The sequence below is a fragment of the Stegostoma tigrinum genome, chromosome 36 (genome assembly GCF_030684315.1).
Source record: "Stegostoma tigrinum isolate sSteTig4 chromosome 36, sSteTig4.hap1, whole genome shotgun sequence".
NCBI lineage: Eukaryota > Metazoa > Chordata > Chondrichthyes > Orectolobiformes > Stegostomatidae > Stegostoma > Stegostoma tigrinum.
This window is the reverse complement of record NC_081389.1, coordinates 26,331,281-26,349,852: the sequence shown is the minus strand read 5'-3', so window position 1 is coordinate 26,349,852 and position 18,572 is coordinate 26,331,281. Positions and strand designations below refer to the sequence as shown.

At 43.8% G+C, this 18,572-nt stretch overlaps 2 protein-coding genes across 3 annotated transcripts in view; one reads left to right on the top strand and one right to left on the bottom strand.

Annotated features, from left to right (window-relative positions):
• Nucleotides 1–18,572, bottom strand: part of apba2b (amyloid beta (A4) precursor protein-binding, family A, member 2b) — a 164,989-nt gene that overhangs the window by 145,516 nt on the left and 901 nt on the right. The window lies entirely within an intron of this gene.
• mphosph10 (M-phase phosphoprotein 10 (U3 small nucleolar ribonucleoprotein)) lies at nt 18–14,986 on the top strand. The gene is made up of 10 exons (XM_059640202.1): nt 18–692; nt 2,770–2,915; nt 8,030–8,195; nt 9,019–9,160; nt 9,513–9,580; nt 10,838–10,975; nt 11,948–12,058; nt 12,881–12,988; nt 13,366–13,596; nt 14,748–14,986. The coding sequence occupies exons 1-10, from the start codon at nt 18–20 to the stop codon at nt 14,895–14,897; spliced, it is 1,935 nt and encodes a 644-aa protein (XP_059496185.1). The 3' UTR covers nt 14,898–14,986.

The following is an 18,572-nucleotide window of genomic DNA, read 5'->3' as shown; positions in this document are numbered from 1 at the left end:
TTTGTTAGGGTGACATTATGGATTTAACATTATCCCTTCCATCTCCTAGTGTAGAGGATGGCTTGGCATCAGACCTCACACTTCTCACGAAGACACTATATGATTTGCAAAAAAGTCAAGAAGCAGATTTTCTTGCTGGTAGTCCACTGAAAGAGCTGGTCGTAGAACAATTTGATGAAGAGCAGATCTGGCAGGAGATTGAACTGCAGAACAATTCAGTCTTAAATTATTTTAAAGATACAGTGTCTGCTTTGCAGCAGGCATCTATTATCAAGCTGATTGAAACAGAAAACGTGGAGCTTGACACTCCTGAGGAAAAGTTGGAAAATGAGTTTACAGAAGATGATGAAATAACAGAGGGCAATGTTGGAAAACAGGAAGAGTTACAAAGAGTAAAGAGAAAAGACTCCGATAAAGGCTCAGAAACTGAAAAGCTTAGTGGTGAAGACTCTGACTTTGACGTCGATATTGATGAAGTTGAGAAAAAGACTAAAGTCCAGGAGAAGAACTCAGGATTTATTGGCAGCTCTGAACTAGATGATAAATTTTTTAGACTTTCAGAAATGGAAAATTTTTTAGAGAAATTTGAAAAAGAAAATGATAAGCAGAAAAATGATGATGAAATTAATTATTTTGAAGATATTCCCTCTGAAGATGAAGAGCTTGTCCCCAAATTAAAGACTAAAAGAAAGGTAACAACATTACCCCAGTAATCTGCTTTACTACATGGCCCTGCCCCCTGCACCATGACAGTGAGAAGCCCTGCTCCCAATAGCACTGATCTCTGTTCTCCAACCCCTGCTCCTCGACAGACCTGCTCGCCCTCTCGATCTCGCTCTCCTCCCCCCCCGCCGCCTCTCCTCCCCCCCCGCCTCGCTCTCCTCCCCCCCCCCTGCCTCTCCCCCCCCCCGCCTCTTCTTACACACACACACACCCCTTTCTCCCCCCCCCCCCCCCCCCCCCCTCCCCACTCCACCTCTGCACAGCGAGATAAATGCTAGGAAGATGTTTCCCCTGATGGGAGAGTCTGGGACGAGACAACAGAGACTGAGAATAAAGAAGCACCAGTTTAAGCTGAGACAAAGAGAAATTTCTTCTGAGGGCTGAGAGCTTTTGGAATAGAGAACTGAGAGGGCAGAGTCCTTTTGTATATTTAAGGCCAAGGCAGATTGATTCACCTGACCAAGAATCTAAGATTATGGAGAGAATGCAGAAAGATAGATGTGAGTGTTGGATCAACCATGATCCCATTGAAAGCAGAGCAGGCTCAAGGCTCTGAACTGTCTACTCCTGTTCTTATTTCTTATAGTCTTATGAAGAGAAATATCTCAGTGTTTACCCTGTCAAACCCCCAAGATGCCAATCTGTCTCAAAGATATCTGAATTACATTGAGTGGCCAATCCATGCTGAGGATCACCCTATTGAGCCTTCTGTGAACTGCCTCCAATGAAATGATAACTTTCTTTAAAGAAGGGGACCAAAACTGTTTAGTATTCTGGATGTAATTTCACCAATACCTTGTACGGTTGCAGTAAGACTTCTCAACTTTTATACTCCAACTCCCTTGAAATAAGGGCCAACATTCCAATTGCCTTCCTGATTACCTGCGGCACATGTGTGCTAGCTTTGTGTTTCGTGCACAACTTACCCCAAGTCCCTTTCTGTTGCAGCTTTATGTGGTTTCTCTCCATTTAAATAATGCTATTCTTTTGTTTTCAAATGAATAACTTCATGTTTTGCCACGTTATACTCCATTTACCAACATTTTGCCCACATTTTATTTATCAATATCTCTGTAATTGTTTGTATTCCTCTTGCAACTTGCTTTTCGACCTATTTTTGAGTCCTCTGTAAATGTAGCTACAGTACATTCATTTCCTTACTCCGATATATTGTAAACAGTTGCAGTCCTAACACTGACCCTTTACAATTCCACTGGTTACATGCCAACAACCTGAAAATGAACTTCTTGTCGCAACTTGGCATTTTCTGCCCATTAGCCATTTATTTATCCGTATAGATTTCATAGAATCCCCACAGTGTGGAAACATCCCATTCGGCCTAACAAATCCATACCGACCCTCTGAAGAGCATCCCACTCAGACCCATTCCCTACCCTATCCCTATAACACTGCATTTCCTGTGGCTAATGCGCCTAACCTACACATCCCTGAACACTATGGACAATTTAAAGTGGCTCGTCCATTTAACTTGCACATCTTTGGACTGTGGGAGGAAACCAGAGCACCCAGCGGAAACCCACACAGACATGGGAGTTACGTGCAAATTCCACACAGACAGTCACCCAAGGTTGGAATCAAACCCAGATCCCTGCACTGAGGCAGTAGTGCTAACCGCTGAGCCACTGTTCTGCCCAGTATGCGTAGTATGTCAGTGTAGTATCTATGACACCATGGGCTCTTATGTTATGACTTAATCTTTTATGAGGTACCTTCTCAAACAATATCTGGAAATCCAATAAGTATATTGGTTTGCATCTTTCCATTCTAGTTGAGACTTCCTCAAAAAAAACCTAATAAATTGGTCAAAACATGAGCTCCCTTTCAGGAAGGCCCTCACATCTGTATCTGTCACTCTGTTTCTCTCTCTCTCTCTCTCCCTCTCTCTCTCTCTCTCTCTCTCTGTCTCTCCAGCTCCTCCTCTGTCTCATGCTATCTGCGCTGAATGCTGCACATTGTGTAGAGTAATGTTGTAAGGTGAAACTAGTCACGTTTTTACAGATTGAGTTTTGTTTCTTGTTTGAAGAGTTCCAGAACCTACAGTACCAGGATTTCTTTGACCCAGTTGAGGGTGAGAAACCCATGGTGAAAGATGACGATGCGGAGACTGAAAGTGTTGAGGCAGAAGAGGAACCAGAACCAGAAGGATTTGAGCAGGAGGAAGAAATGGCTGAGTATGTTTTCTGAGGTTGATTATCTTAAACCCTAAGCCTAAAAGGCCATAGAGCACTGCATTCAATTCTCCAATTATTGATCTAAATTCCCAACCCAGCCTCAACGACAGTTCATATGACTGGCAGAAACAATGATTTTTGTCCACCTGTTTGGTGTGCCACAGTTGGAATATAAAACACCTCAACAGGACCATCTGTCACCCAGGAATATAAACATAATTTATACGTTTTCTGGTTCCTTGGTTCCATATGTGATCCAAGTGACTATTGCCAGACTTTGTCTGGACGCCTCTAGATATGGCCAGCACAGTGTGTTTGCAGTTGCTGCCTTTTGTCCAGTAGAAAAGTAGCAAATACAACCCCTTATTCAAGAAGGCAGGAAAACCTTCAAAAATTGTAAAAGTTTGTGGCCCAATTGCAAGACTCTAATTGTCAAATCCTGCCAATCTATAACAGACTCATTTATGTACTTTCTGCCAGTCAGCCAGTCTTTTATCCATGTTAATATATTACCTTGTATATAATGTGGCACCTTATCAAATGTCACCTGAAAATCCAAATATGTCCACTTGCTCTCCTTTATGCACAGTGCATAACTCTTCGTTGAAGTCTGATATATTAGTTAAACATGATTTTCCTTCAAAATAACAATTCTGACTCTTCTTGAAGAAGGGTCCTGACCTGAAACATCAACTTTCCTGCTCCTCTGATACTGCCTGGCCTGCTGTGCTCCTCCAGCTCCATACTGTGCTATCTCTGATTCTTCCTGATTACCTTGAGTTCCAAATGATCCATTCTAACCCCTTCCCTATAGAACATAGAACAAATGCGTCCAGTTCTGGTCGCCCTATTATTAGGAAAGATGTGGATGCTTTGGAGAGGGTTCAGAGGAGGTTTACCAGGATGCTGCCTGGACTGGAGGGCTTATCTTATGAAGAGAGGTTGACTGAGCTCGGACTTTTTTGATTGGAGAAAAGGAGGAGGAGAGGGGACATATTGAGGTATACAAGATAATGAGAGGCAGAGATAGAGTTGATAGCCAGAGACTATTTCCCAGGGCAGAAATGGCTAACACGAGGGGTCATAGTTTTAAGCTGGTTGGAGGAAAGTATAGAGGGGATGTCAGAGGCGGGTTCTTTACACAGAGTGCTGTGAGAGCATGGAATGCGTTGAGCAGTTGTGGAAGCAAGGTCATTTTGGGTCATTTAAGAGACTGCTGGACATGCATATGGTCTCAGAAATTTGAGGGTGCATACATGAGGATCAATGGTTGGCACAACATCGTGGGCTGAAGGGCCTGTTCTGTGCTGTACTGTTCTATGTTCTATGTTCTAATACAGCGCAGAACAGGCCCTTCGGCCCTCGAAGTTGCGCCGACCTGTGAACTAATCTAAGCTCCTCCCCCTACACTATCCCATCATTATCCACATGCTTATCCAAGAACTGTTTAAATGCCCCTAATGTGGCTGAGTTCACTGCATAGGCAGGCAGGACGTTCCACGTCCTTACCACTCTCTGAGTAAAGAAACTGCCTCTGACATCTGTCTTAAATCTACCACCCCTCAATTTGTAGCTATGCCCCCTTGTACAAGCTGAAGTCATCATCCTCGGAAAAAGACTCTCACTGTTCACCCCATCTAATCCTCTGATCATCTTGTATGTCTCTATTAAATCCCCTCTTAGCCTCCTTCTCTCCAATGAGAACAGACCCAAGTCCCTCAGCCTTTCTTCATTGGGCCTGCGCTCCAGACCAAGCAACATCCTGGTAAATCTCCTCTGCACCTTTTCTAATGCTTCCACATCCTTCCTGTAATTGGCCGACCAGAACTGCACGCAGTATTCCAAATGAGGCCACTCTAGCGTTTTGTACAGTTGCAGCATGACATCATGGCTCTGGAACTCAATCCCTCTACTAATAAAACCTAACACACCGTAAGCCATCTTAACAGCACTATCAACCTGGGTGGCAGCTTTCAGGGATCTATGTACATGGACACCAAGATCCCTCTGCACATCGACACTACCAAGAATCTTTCCATTGACCCGGTATTCTGCCTTCCTATTATTCTTCCCAAAGTGAATCACCTCACATTTATCCACATTAAACTCCATCTGCCACCTTTCAGCCCAATTCTGCAGCTTATCCAAGTCTCCCTGCAACCTGCAACATTCTTCCACACTGTCCACCACTCCACCGACTTTAGTGTCATCTGCAAACTTACTAACCCATCCACCCATGCCTGCGTCCAAGTCATTTATAAAAATGACAAACAGCAGTGGTCCCAAAACAGATCCTTGAGGCACACCACTAGTAACCGGACTCCAGGCTGAATATTTTCCATCAACTACCACTTGTTGCCTTCTTACAGAAAGCCAGTTTCTAATCCAAACTGTTAAATCTCCCTCAATCCCGTGCCTCTGTATTTTCTCCAATAGCCTACCATGTGGAACCTTCTCAAAGGCTTTACTGAAGTCCATGTACACCACATCAACTGCCCGACCCTCATCCACATGGTTGGTCACCTTCTCAAAAAACTCAATGAGGTTTGTGAGACATGACCTGCCCTTGACAAATCCATGCTGACTATCTCCAATCAAATTGTTGCTTGCTAGATGATTATAAATCCTATCTCTTATAATCCTTTCCAAAACTTTTCCTACAACAGACGTAAGGCTCACTGGTCTATAATTACCTGGGCCATTCCTACTGCCCTTCTTGAACAAGGGCATAACATTTGCAATCCTCCAGTCCTCTGGTACTAAACCTGTAAACAATGAGGACTGAAAGATCAAGGCCAAAGACTCCGCCACCTTCTCCCTAGCTTCCCAGACAATCCTCGGAAAAATCCCATCCGACCCACAGGATTTATCTACCTTCACACCTTCTACAATTGGTAACACTTCCTCGTTACTAACCTTAATCCTTTCAATTCTAGTAGCCCGTAACTCAGTTGTCTCCTCTACAATATTCTCCTGTTCCTCAGTGAAAACAGATGAGAACTAATCATTTAGCGCCTCTCTGATCTCCACAGGGTCCACACACAACTTCCCACTTCTGTCTTTCACTGCCCCTATTCCTACCCTCGTCATCCTCTTATTCCTCACATACCTATAGAAAGCTTTAGGGTTCTCCTTTGTTCTACCTGCTAATGTCAGCTCATGTCCCCTCCTTGCTCTTCTTAACTCTCTCTTTAAATCCTTTCTAGCTAATCTGTAACTCTCCATCGCCTCATCTCGACCATCTCGTCTCATCGTCACGTAAGCTTCCCTCTTCAACTTAACAAGAGATACAATTTCTTTAGTAAACCACGGTTCCCTTACCTTATCGCTTCCTCCCTGCCTGACAGGGACATATCTATCAAGGACACGCAATATCTGTTCCTTAAATCAACTCCACATTGATTGCCCCCATCCCCTGCATTTTGCTAACCCATTCTACGCCTCCTAAGTCTTGCCTAATCGCATTATAATTGCCCTTCCCCCATCTATAACTCTTGCCCTGTGGCATGTTCCTATCCCTTTCCATTGCTAAAGTAAACATAACCGAATTATGGTCACTTTCTCCAACCTACCACTAAATCAAACACCTGACCTGGTTCATTACCAAGTACCAGATCCTGTGTGGCCTCCTCTCTGGTCGGCCCTTCGACATACTGAGTCAGGAAACCCTCCTGCACACATTGGACAAAAACTGATCCATCCGACGTACTAGAGTTATAGCATTTCCAGTCAATGTTAGGGAAGTTAAAGTCTCCCATAATGACCACCCTGTTCCTTGCACTCCTGCCCAGAATAGTTTTGCCAATCCTCTCCTCCACATCTCTGGAACTTTGCGGAGGCCTATAATAAACTCCCAGTGTGACCTCTCCCCTCCTGTTTCTGACCTCAGCCCATACCACCTCACTAGACAAGTCTTCATTAAAAGTTCTTTCAGCCACCGTTATACTGTCCTTGACTAACAAAGCCACACCTCCCCCTCTTTTACCACCTTCCCTGACCTTAATGAAAGATCTAAACCCTGGAACCTGCAACATCCATTCCTGACCCTGCTCTATCCATGTCTCCGAAATGGCCACAACATCGAAGTTCCAGGTACCTATCCAAGCTGCAAGCTCACCCACCTTATTCCGGATACTCCTGGCGTTAAAGTAGACACACTTCAACCCATCTTGCCGTCTGCCAGCACACTCTTGTGACAGTGAGGTCCTGTCCATGTCCTCCCTACACTCATCCTCCTGTGTACTAGAACTACGCCTCAGTTTCCCATCCCCCTTCTGAGCTATGGCAGACATCAAACTATCTTGCCTGTAGTTTCTTATTTTCTGTCTCCCTGCCTTATCGAATAAGGGGTTATATTTGCTACTTTGCAGTTTGATGGAACTTTTCCTAAATTTAGGGAATTTTGGAAATTTGGCACAAACACATCTACTACCTCATTCGCAATCTATTTTTAAGATTCTCGAATGGAGTCCATCTGGACACAGACTAGTCACCCCACCTTTCCACCAGTTTGCTTAGTAAAACTTCCCTGGTGAATGTCATGTCACTTAAGTTCCTGTCTCCCTTTTTACCTTTTGATTTACAGCTATTAATGAAAGGTTAAATTTGTACTTTCTATGGTGAGCAAACAAGCAAAATTTTCTCCCACTTCCTTATCTATCATTAGCTCCCAATTCCCCCACTAGAGGACTAACGCTCAGTCTACTTTTTATCTTTTAAGTATCTGGACATTCTCACTGTCCATTTTTATATTTCTAGCTAGCTTTCTCTCATACTCTCATTTCTTCCTCCTAATTAACCTAGTCATTTTCTACCATTCTTTATATTCTGGTGAATCATCTGACTTGCCACACTTCATTTCACAGTTATAGGTTTTCCTCCTTGAGTATCATGCTTTCCATAACTACTTTAGTTAACTAAAGATGGTGTGTTATCCTTTTTTATATAGTAGGAATATACTTATTCTGAGTATTCTGTAATAATCCCATGAATGCCTACAACTGTGTGTCCATTGGTCGATGCACTGAAAATAGATATATTCTTCTTACCAACTACTGTACTTATATATTGTATTAATTAATTTTGCCTAATTTGCGTTCCTTTCTATGATCCAGAAACCAGGAGATGGCCAAGTTCGTGTGTGACCAAGACACCAAAGGGACACATCGGAAAGTTCACTTTAACCTGCCAGATGACACTGATGGGGAGGAATTAGCTGACATGAGAGGAAGAAACAAACCAGAAGAGACAAAATCAACTTTCGAGCAACGACAAGAAAAGGTGTTTATTGGAATTACAGTAAATACATGGATAGGGCACAATATCCAGCACAACATTTCACCTTAAATAAATTCCTGAAATGTATCCCCTGTGTACAACACACAATCTAGAGGAACCACAAAAAAGTTATTAGGAAGATGACCAATGGTTTTGTCAGAGAGCTGAGGTTTGAGAAGGCAGTTTCAGAAGGGAGAAATTTAGAGGAATCTCTGCTACTTGGGGCATATGTAGCTAAAGATATTACTGTTAGTGTGGGCTGGAAGCAGCTGAAGAAGGTTATGGGGATAGGAATGAGAATGATGTGAAGAAATTTAAATATGAGTTTAAATTTTTGGGGAAACAGAAGTGCTATTTCAGAAATCAGGTGTTTCCCTCCACAGATGCTGCCTAATCTGTTGAGTATTTCCAATGTTTTCTGTTTTAATTTCAGATTTTCAGGATCCACAACATTTGCTTTTGAAAGTCATTGCAGATCTTGTAATTAGAAGTTATGTAATAATGTTTAAAATCATGAAAAGATTGGACAGAGTAGCTACAAGCAAACTGTTACATGTGATTGAAGGCTTTGCCTTCAAGATTAACTCAAAGATATCTGGACAGAGAGTAATCTTTACTCAGGATTCAGAGGTTGTGGAGTTAGTAATTGAAGTGTAATGTTCAGATTAGTGGCTAATGGAACTAAATGATGGTACGGAATACAGATTACTGCTTATTGTCCTCAGAATGTGGAGTGTTTGTGTGGAATTACTGGTCTCCAGCCTGTGACCTCTGCATAACGTAATTCACAGGTAACCAGCATTGTGCTGTATTTTGTTTCCTCCAGATGAATGCACAAATCCAACAGCTGGAACAATCTTTCTTGGAGCAGAAGCCTTGGCAGCTTCTGGGAGAGGTCAGTGCCCAGAAACGACCAGAGAACAGCCTGCTGGAGGAGGACCTCCAGTTTGACCATGCAGTTAGGAAGGGTAAGCCTCACCTCCACACAATAACCTTGAACTTACGGGGGATTGGGGGATGTTCATTCGACACCATTATGTTTTTAGTGTGTGTGTGTGTGTGTGTGTGTGTGTGTCTTCATGGACAAAGCTTTAAGCTGTGCTATGGAAAAATGGTACACTGTGGAAACTGGAAGTCTGAAATTAAAAATGAAAATCCACAGCAGGTTAGATAGCATGTATGCAAAGAAAAAGAGTTTTAGGTCAGTAACCTTTCATCAAAGTTCATAATTCAGATAAAGAATCATTGACTTGAAATTTTGAACTGTGTTGCAGTTAACTTTATATTGATTTTGTGCTCCTTTTTGTATCTGTTCCTCAGCTCCAGTAATCACTGAGGAGACGACACTTAAACTGGAGGATATCATTATCCAGAGGATTAAAGACCAGGTAAGTGGACATTTTTGTCAGTCCCTCCTGGATCAACTTTTCTGTTAGGTTGGCAATTTTCCCCAGGTACTGTCGGAAAATATCTGTGAAGTTAGAGCCAATGGTTTGTGCCATATAGCCTGGTGTGTCTAGCAACTAATAGATTGGAACATTCTAACTGTGCACATCGGAGCCTAATTGCACGGGGAGCTTGTGCATTGCCAAAAATGATGTATTTACGTTTCACCCACTGGAGTTCTTGTTAAAACAAACATACAACATAGGAAAATAGGTTAACCAAAAATAGAGCAAAGTGGAAAACACAAACTAAAAATGCAAATAATAGACAATAAAATTAATGAAATTTTAAAAATGGAAGTAGAGTTTTTGAAGTAGGATTAACGTTTCTTATATATGTAAAATTTATAATGAAATGTATGCTTTAAATGCTGCAGTCGCCCTAGTGGAAATAGATGTTTCTCATCCTGGGATCTGGGAGGCATGTTTATGTAATTAGATTCAAAACATGCTGTTTTATTTCATAAGCAAGAGCAGAGAGATGGAGGGGATGTTCATAGAGCTGGTCAAAATGATAAATAGGATATCAGAGGCCAGTACAAATCAAATGATTTCATTGGTCAGAAGATCAAAGGTGAGCCCACAATATTAAACTAAGCGTCAGTACAATGTTTCACAATGGAGAATATGTCTCATCATTGTTGGAAAGGAAATGCTTTGTCACGTGGTTGACATTTGATTTAATAATTTAACGCCATTGCTATAGTTAAAGATGAGGCAAAAACAAAGGAAAACGCAACTGCGAAAAATCAGTCCAGAGAGAAGCCTGTATGTTCAGGGATAAAATAGCTGTCTGCCAATCAGAAATGTCAAAATCTTAGAACACATATTGGGGACCAGTTGGCCAAAGAGGGGCATGAAGGAAGGACTATCATCTGCAAACATATCAGTTTGACAGGACCTGGAGCTGTGGCAATAGGTTCCCTTCCCAAATATTCATTCCCACTTGCTTTGTGGGTTGATATGCATGTTCAGCATTTTCTGCTTCAACCAAGATTGATCAGGTGAATGTTTGGAATTGATATATTTAGTCTCCTTCAAACAATCAATTTTCCACAACTTTGTTTCTGAATGGTTTACAACCATGGGTAATTGGTCTAGTTCTCTGCACAGTTTTCTTTTATAAGTTCTTAATTGGCAGCCACTTGATGTACAGCGATCAGTTATCAATGGGTAAGCATTATGTACCGTGTGTTACAGGCTTGGGATGATGTTGTACGTAAGGAAAGACCAAAAGAAGAGGTCTTTGAATATAAGAAGAGACTCACCTTGGACCATGAGAAAAGCAAACTGAGCTTGGCTGAAGTTTATGAGCAAGAATATCGAAAGCAAACTCAGGTAATAATCTTAGATAATCACAAAACCCACTAAAAGTCACCGGAGTTAATTGGATTTGAAGAAGACATTGTGCTGTAGCTTTTAATATAGGAATAACAGGAAACCATGAAACAGGGCAGAGTATCTGGCTCAGTGTTGATGCCGAGCACTATTAATACCCTGGCAACACTCACTTAGGGGAAACAATGGCATAACAGTAATGTCCTTAGACAAGTAATCAATAAGTCTAGACTAATAACCTGGGGCTATGCGTTCATGACAGAAACTTGTGCAATTAACATTAATTAGTTTGAGGTATAAAGATAGTCTCGGTTGTGGTAACCAAGATAATTGTCATGAATTTTTATAAAATCCTATTCTGGCGCTCTCATGTTTCGGAGGAAAACCTGCCATCCTTACATGGCTTGGCCTAAATGTCACCTCAAACCTGTGGCAATGCTTCTAAAATGATCAGAAAGCTGCTCAGTTCAAGTGCAGTGAGAGATGGGCAACAACTGTGGAATTGCCAGTGATACCCCCATCCTATGAAAGAGTAAAGGAAAAGAAAAACTTGCTGATTGGTATAACACACCTAAATATTCATGTGTGTAACACTAGAATGATTCCAATGAAACTGTCCCCTGTGAAAGTCAACGCCTTCAGGTACTGATTCCTCCCAGGAAGAGTCAGCGCCTGCAGGAACTGTTTTCCTAGTGAGGCTCAGCACTGTATCCCAGTGAGAGCCATCACTTTCAGGAACTGTATCCCAGCGAGAGCCATCACCTTCAGGAACTGTATCTCCAGTGAGAGCCATCACCTTCAGGAACTGTATCCCAGTGAGAAATCAGAACCATAAGGAACTCTCCTTCAGTGACAGCACCTTGTGAGTAAACGGTGAGATCAAAGGTTAAGAGCATATTGGTCTGTGAGATTACGTAGTTGTCACATGGCTATAAATATGTCATATTTATAATTGAACTCTTGCAATTGCAGCAAACATCTGAAGTGGAGGAAAATGTGCAGCATGCTGAGATCCAGAAGTTGATGGATTCCCTATTCCTTAAACTGGATGCACTCTCAAATTTCCAGTTCACACCCAAACCAGTGAGTAAAAGAAACTGAAAATTAGAGACAAGCATGATCTGCGTGATTGTATCACTGTAAGTTTTTGGCCTTTGTCTACTCCCACACTACATCAGCACCCAGTGGATGGTCATTTTGCCTGATGTATTATTTGATAACATGACTTTCACTCCACTGGAGCAGGCTGGCTGCTGGAGCAATCAGATCAGCTGCATTTCTATAGTGTGTTGATTTAGTTAATTGCAGCTAGGTGAAACCAAAGGTGAACCACAATGTGCTTCAGCTGGCACATCATCTGCTTTGACCCCTGCTGGAATACAGGGTTGGATATCCCTCGATTTGAGGCTCACACAGTAAGAATGATCACTGGATGTGGAAGCATGCAAGCAATTCCTAAGATACAATTGCATGCTAATTTCAAGTGTTAATGAGAGAAAACTGTCAAACAGAACTGCTAAAAAAGCACATACTCCCCCTCAGTGCTGGGGTAGAACTGAAAGTTTTGGATTCAGACACTGAAAAATAAATGTCTACAATTCAACCACTCTCATTCAACATATAAATCTTGTGGTTTGTGTAATTGACTGCACTTGCTATCTAGATCATCTCCCATTTGTCATAGGGGCAGGTTTACACCACCCCTCAGTTCTTTGTGTGGTGCAAAAATCAGTACCTGCCACATCCAGAGGATAAGTCACTCACAGTGAACACTCATGCACTGTGCAGCTCACACTAACTATTGAACTGTGTCCTCCCAGTTGTCAGCGGGGGGTGGGAGAATAGTATGTTTAAACTGTCCCAGTGATTGGGGTCAGCTTTTAGCACATTTTTTTCTTTTGCCAGCCCGTGCCTGAAGTGAAGGTGGTCTCTAACCTGCCATCTATCTGTATGGAGGAGGTAGCACCAGTGAATGCTAGTGATGCTACTCTGCTAGCACCAGAAGAAATCAAGGTAAGAGATGAAAGAGGAAGATAATACAAAGCTAAATGGTACTAAGGCTGTCCATGGAATGGCACTGAGTCCCACTTTGCCCAATCCTTTTTAACTGATAACTGTTGGGGAAGGGTTGCAACATCAGCCTCCACACTTTTTTGTTTTTAGAGGTGAACTCAAGCTTAGACCTCTGCTACCAGCTGTGTTAGTGATTCCACAGTTAAGAATGGGATCATGATTGTGTTGACTACAAAGCTGTTTATAGTTCAGATTCAATACATTTGATTGGCTGTGCTGCAAAATCACAGTATCAGTGAGACTGTACTGGGAGAAATGGTGTGATGACGGGAGTCTGTAGAGTCTGTCTTGTATGAATACTGGCCTAATAATTGCAGGAGAAGGGCCAAGCTGGAAAACTCCAGGGAGCCACAGAAAAGACAGCAACGGACAAGAAACGAGACAGAAGGAAGAAAAAGAAACTGAAGCGTCTCCGACTGAAGGAAAAGGAAGCACATCAGAAGGTGTTGGAGAAGCTGAATGTGAAGCTGAGTAATAAGCAAGTGAAGGAAAAGAATGCTGAAAAATTGAGAAAATTGACCCAGGGAGGAAAGGCAACGTTGTTGAAGGTGAGCGCTGTCGTTGGTTGATGAACATCTGGTGCAGGCAGTGGTGTAAGCAGACTCAAAAACACAAGTGCTGGAAAAGCTCAGTAGGTCTATCAGCATCTGTGAAGAGAAATCAAGAGTTAACGTTTCAGGTCCAGTGAGCCTTTCTCAGAACTAGTCGCTGGTCCTGAAACATTAACTCTGATTTCTCTTCACAGATGCTTTCAGACCTACTGGGCTTCTCCTACAACTTCTGTTTTTGTTTCTGACTTACAGCATCCACAGTTCTTCTGGTTTTTATATAGTGTAATGAGACTGTTTAATGTCTGTCAACGAATGAGAGATGCAGAGATTAAATTAATTTTACCATGTTTTGTTTCATTTCAATGATTGCTCAATTTGGTATATAATCTCTGTGAGTTCCATTATTCCTATTCACAGCAAGTGTTTCCTTTACAAAATATTTGGACTAGCTTCCTTCCATGTACTGCATCAAAATTTCAAACACTATCCCCATTAGAATAAAAGCAAAATACTGTGGATGCTGGAAATCTGAAATATACTTGGTGAAATGCGGAGAAACTGCAATATACTAGATTTGAAACATTAATTCTATTTTACACTACCAAACCTTCTAAGTTTCTCCATCATTCTCCTGATTCATGTCATTTAATTCATATCAGTTCCTACTCAAAATTCCTGTCCAGTAGTTTCAAAGAAATCCTTGTCAGAAAATACACAGCAGTTCTTTCACCATCACATTTATAGTCAGGTCATTGTGTAGAGGCAATCTGAATTGTCAGCCTATCCTATCCTATCCTTTCTGACTTGTATTTCCAACATTCTCTCTAATGCTTGATTCAATTCACTTATCATACCTCTTTGCAGTACTTGCTCATTTTTGTATATATCCTACCATTTAATGGTCATGTACTGTTTTATCTACTTTGGTAAAGTCTCTCCTTTTGATACTGCCTGAGGCATCAGTACTCAAAAAAGAAGCCTTCTGTTTACTGTAATAGATTTTATATGAAGCAGTATGTGGAAAATTCTGCAATCTCCTTGCCTTTGATTTCTCATGTAATTCCGGGTTTTGGGGGGGTGTGGTTTGAAAGTTAACGTTTCTATTATAAAATGAACTTCTACCTCTATTTTGTTTTTAACTATTCAAGGATGAAGGAAAAGACAAAACTCTACGGTCGTCAAAGGCCTTTTTCTCCCAGTTACAAGATCAAGTGAAAGCTGAGTTGAGAGGAGCCAAGATGGGAGCCAAGAAGCAAAACAAACAGAGAGCTCTATCAGCAAGCAAGCTGAAACTTTAATTCTGTGCCCTTCAGCTCCTTTGTACTGTTACTTACCTGTATCCTGTACCTACTTATCATTGTACATAAAAGCATTCCAAAAACTTTAATCCAATATCTTTAATTTAAAACGTGACTGTTTCTAAACAAAATACCGACTTATCTCTATGTTGTATGGAGGTGTTGTTACCTTGTAAGATGCCCAGTTTGAGAGATCAGGATAACAAAGTGTGAAGCTGGATGAACACAGCAGGCCAAGCAGCATCTCAGAAGCACTAAAGCTGACATTTCGGGCCTAGACCCTTCATCAGAGAGGGGGTTGGGGAGAAGGTTCTGAAATAAATAGGGAGAGAGGGGGAGGCTGACCGAAGATGGAGAGAAAAGAAGTTAGGTGGGGAGGTAGGGAGGAGATAGGTCAGTTTAGGGAGAACGGACAGGTCAAGGAGGCAGGATGAAGTTAGTAGGTAGAAAATGGAGGTGCAGCTTGAGGTGGGAGGAGGGGATAGGTGAGAGGAAGAACAGGTTAAGGAGGTGGGGATAAGCTGGACTGGTTTTGGGATGCAGTGGGAGGAGGGGACGAGCTGGGCTGGTTTTGGTATGCAGTGGGGGGGAGGGGGAGATTTTGAAGCTGGTGAAGTCCACATTGATACCATTGGGCTGCAGGGTTCCCAAGCGGAACATGAGTTGCTGTTCCTGCAACCTTCGGGTGGCATCATTGTGGCACTGCAGGAGGCCCATGATGGATATGTCTTCGAAGGAATGGGAGGTGGAGTTAAAATGGTTCGCCACTGGGAGGTGCAGTTGTTTATTGCGAACTGAGCATAGGTGTTCTGCAAAGCAGTCCCCAAGCCTCCGCTTGCTTTCCCCAATGTAGAGGAAGCCACAGCAGGTACAGTGGATACAGTATACCACATTGGCAGACGTACAGGTGAACCTCTGCTTAATATGGAAAGTTATCTTGGGGCCTGGGATGGGGGTGAGGGAAGCAGGTGTGGGCGGAAAATGTAGCACTTCCTCCGGTTGCAGGGGAAGGTGCCGGGTGCGGTGGAGTTCGAGGGGAGTGTGGAGCGGACAAGGGAGTCACGGAGAGAGTGGCCTCTCCGGAAGGCAGACAAGGGTGGGGATGGAAAAATGTCTTGGGTGGTGGGGTCGGATTGTAGATGGCGGAAGTGTCGGAGGATGATGCGTTGTATCCGGAGGTTGGTGGGGTGGTATGTGAGAACGAGGAGATCCTCTTGGGGCGGTTGTTGCGGGGACGAGGTGTGAGGGATGTGTTGCGAGAAATGCAGGAGACGTGGTCCAGGGCGTTCTCGACCACTGCGGGGCGGAAAGTTGCAGTCGTTGAAGAACATGGACGTCTGGGATGTGCGGGAATGGAATGCCTCATCCTGGGAGCAGATGCGGCGGAGGCACAGGAATTGGGAATAGGGGATGGAATTTTTGCAGGAGGTTGGGTGGGAGGAGGTGTATTCTAGGTAGCTGTGGGAGTCGGTGGGTTTGAAATTGACATCTTTCTCTAGCTGGTTACCTGAGATGGAGACAGGGGTCCAGGAAGGTGAGGGATGAGTTGGAGATGGCCCAGGTGAATTTGAGGTTGGGGTGGAAGGTGTTGGTGAAGTGGATGAACTGTTCGAGCTCCTCTTGGGAGTTTCTATCTCCTTCCCAAAATCCACAAATCCACCTGCCCTGGTCGACCTATTGTCTCAGCCTGCTCCTGCCCCACCAAACTCATTTCCACCTATCTGGACTCCATTTTCTCCCCCTTGGTCCAGGAACTCCACCCACACCCTCCACCTCCTCCAGAACATCCAATTCCCTGGCCCCCAACACCTCATTTTCACCACGTCCAGTCCCAAAACAACTGTATTCCTCATGCACATGGCCTCAAGGCCCTCCACTTCTTCCTGTCCTGCAGGCCTGACCAGTTACCCTCCACCAACACCGTTAACTGCCCAGCCGAACTCGTCCTCACCCTCAACAACTCCTCTTTCGCTTCCTCCCACTTCCTACAGACAAAAGGAGTGGCCATGGGTACCCGCATGGGCCCAAGCTATGCCTGCCCCTTTGTAGGTTACGTGGAACAGTCCCTCTGCCGCCCCTACACAGGCCCCAAACCCCACCTCCTCCTCCCTTACATTGATGACTGTATTGGCACCACATCTTGCTCCCAAGAGGAGCTCAAACAGTTCATCCACTTCACCAACACCTTCCCCCTGAAACCTCAAGTTCACCTGGGCCATCTCCAGCACATCCCTCACCTTCCTGGACCTCTCAGTCTCCATCTCAGGCAACCAGCCAGAAACTGATGTCCATTTCAAACCCACCGACTCCCACAGCTACCTAGAATACACTTCCCACCCAACCCCCACAAAAATTCCATCCCCTATTCCCAATTCATCCGCCTCCGCCACATCTGCTCCCAGGATGAAGCATTCCACTCTCGCACATCCCAAATGTCCACGTTCTTCAAGGACTGCAACTTTCTGCCCCGCAGTGGTCGAGAACGCCCTTGACCGTGTATCCCGCATTTTCCGCAACACATCCCTCACACCCTGCCCCTGCTGCAACCGTCCCAAGGGGATCCCCCTTGTTCTCACATACCACCCCACCAACCTCCGGATCCAACGCATCATCCTCCAACACTTCTGCCATCTACAATCCGACCCCACCACCCAAGACATTTTTCCATCCCCACCCTTGTCTGCTTTCCGGAGAGACCACTCTCTCCATGACTCCCTTGTCCACTCCACACTCCCCTCCAACCCCACCACACCCGGCACCTTCCCCTGCAACCGCAGGAAGTGCTACACTTGCCCCCACACCTCCTCCCTCACCCCCATTGCAGGCCCCAAGATGACTTTCCATATTAAGCAGATGTTCACCTGCACATAGAACATAACAGCACAGTACAGGCCCTTCGGCCCTCGATGTTGTGCCAACCTGTCATACCAATTTGAAGCCCATCTAACCTACACTATTCCATGTATCTCCATATGCTTGTCCAATGATGACTTAAATGTACTTAACGTTGGCGAATCTACTACCGTTGCAGGCAAAGCGTTCCATGCCCTTACTACTCTCTGAGTAAAGAAACTACCGCTGACATCTGTTCTGTATCTTTCACCCCTCAATTTAAAGCTATGCCCCCTCGTGCTCGCCGTCACCATCCTAGGAAAAAGGCTCTCCCTATCTAACCCTCTGATTATTTTATATGTCTCAATTTAGTCACCTCTCAACCTTTTTCTCTCTAATGAAAACAGCCTCAAGTCCCTCAGCCCTTCCTCGTAAGACCTTCCCTCCATACCAGGCAACATCCTAGTAAATCTCCTCTGCACCCTTTCCAAAGCTTCCACATCCTTCTTATAATGCGGTGACCAGAACCGTACACAATACTCCAAGTGCGGCCACACTAGAGTTTTGTACAGCTGCAGCATAACCTCTTGGTTCTGGAATTCAATCCCTCTATTAATAAAAGCTAAAACACTGCATGCCTTCTTAACAGCCCTGTCACATCTGCCAATGTGGTATACTGTATCCACTGTGGCTTCCTCTACGTTGGGGAAAGCAAGCGGAGGCTTGGGGACCGCTTTGCAGAACACCTCTGCTCGGTTCGCAATAAACAACTGCACCTCCCAGTCACAAACCATTTCCACTCCCCCTCCCATTCTTTAGATGACAAGTCCGTCCTGGGCCTCC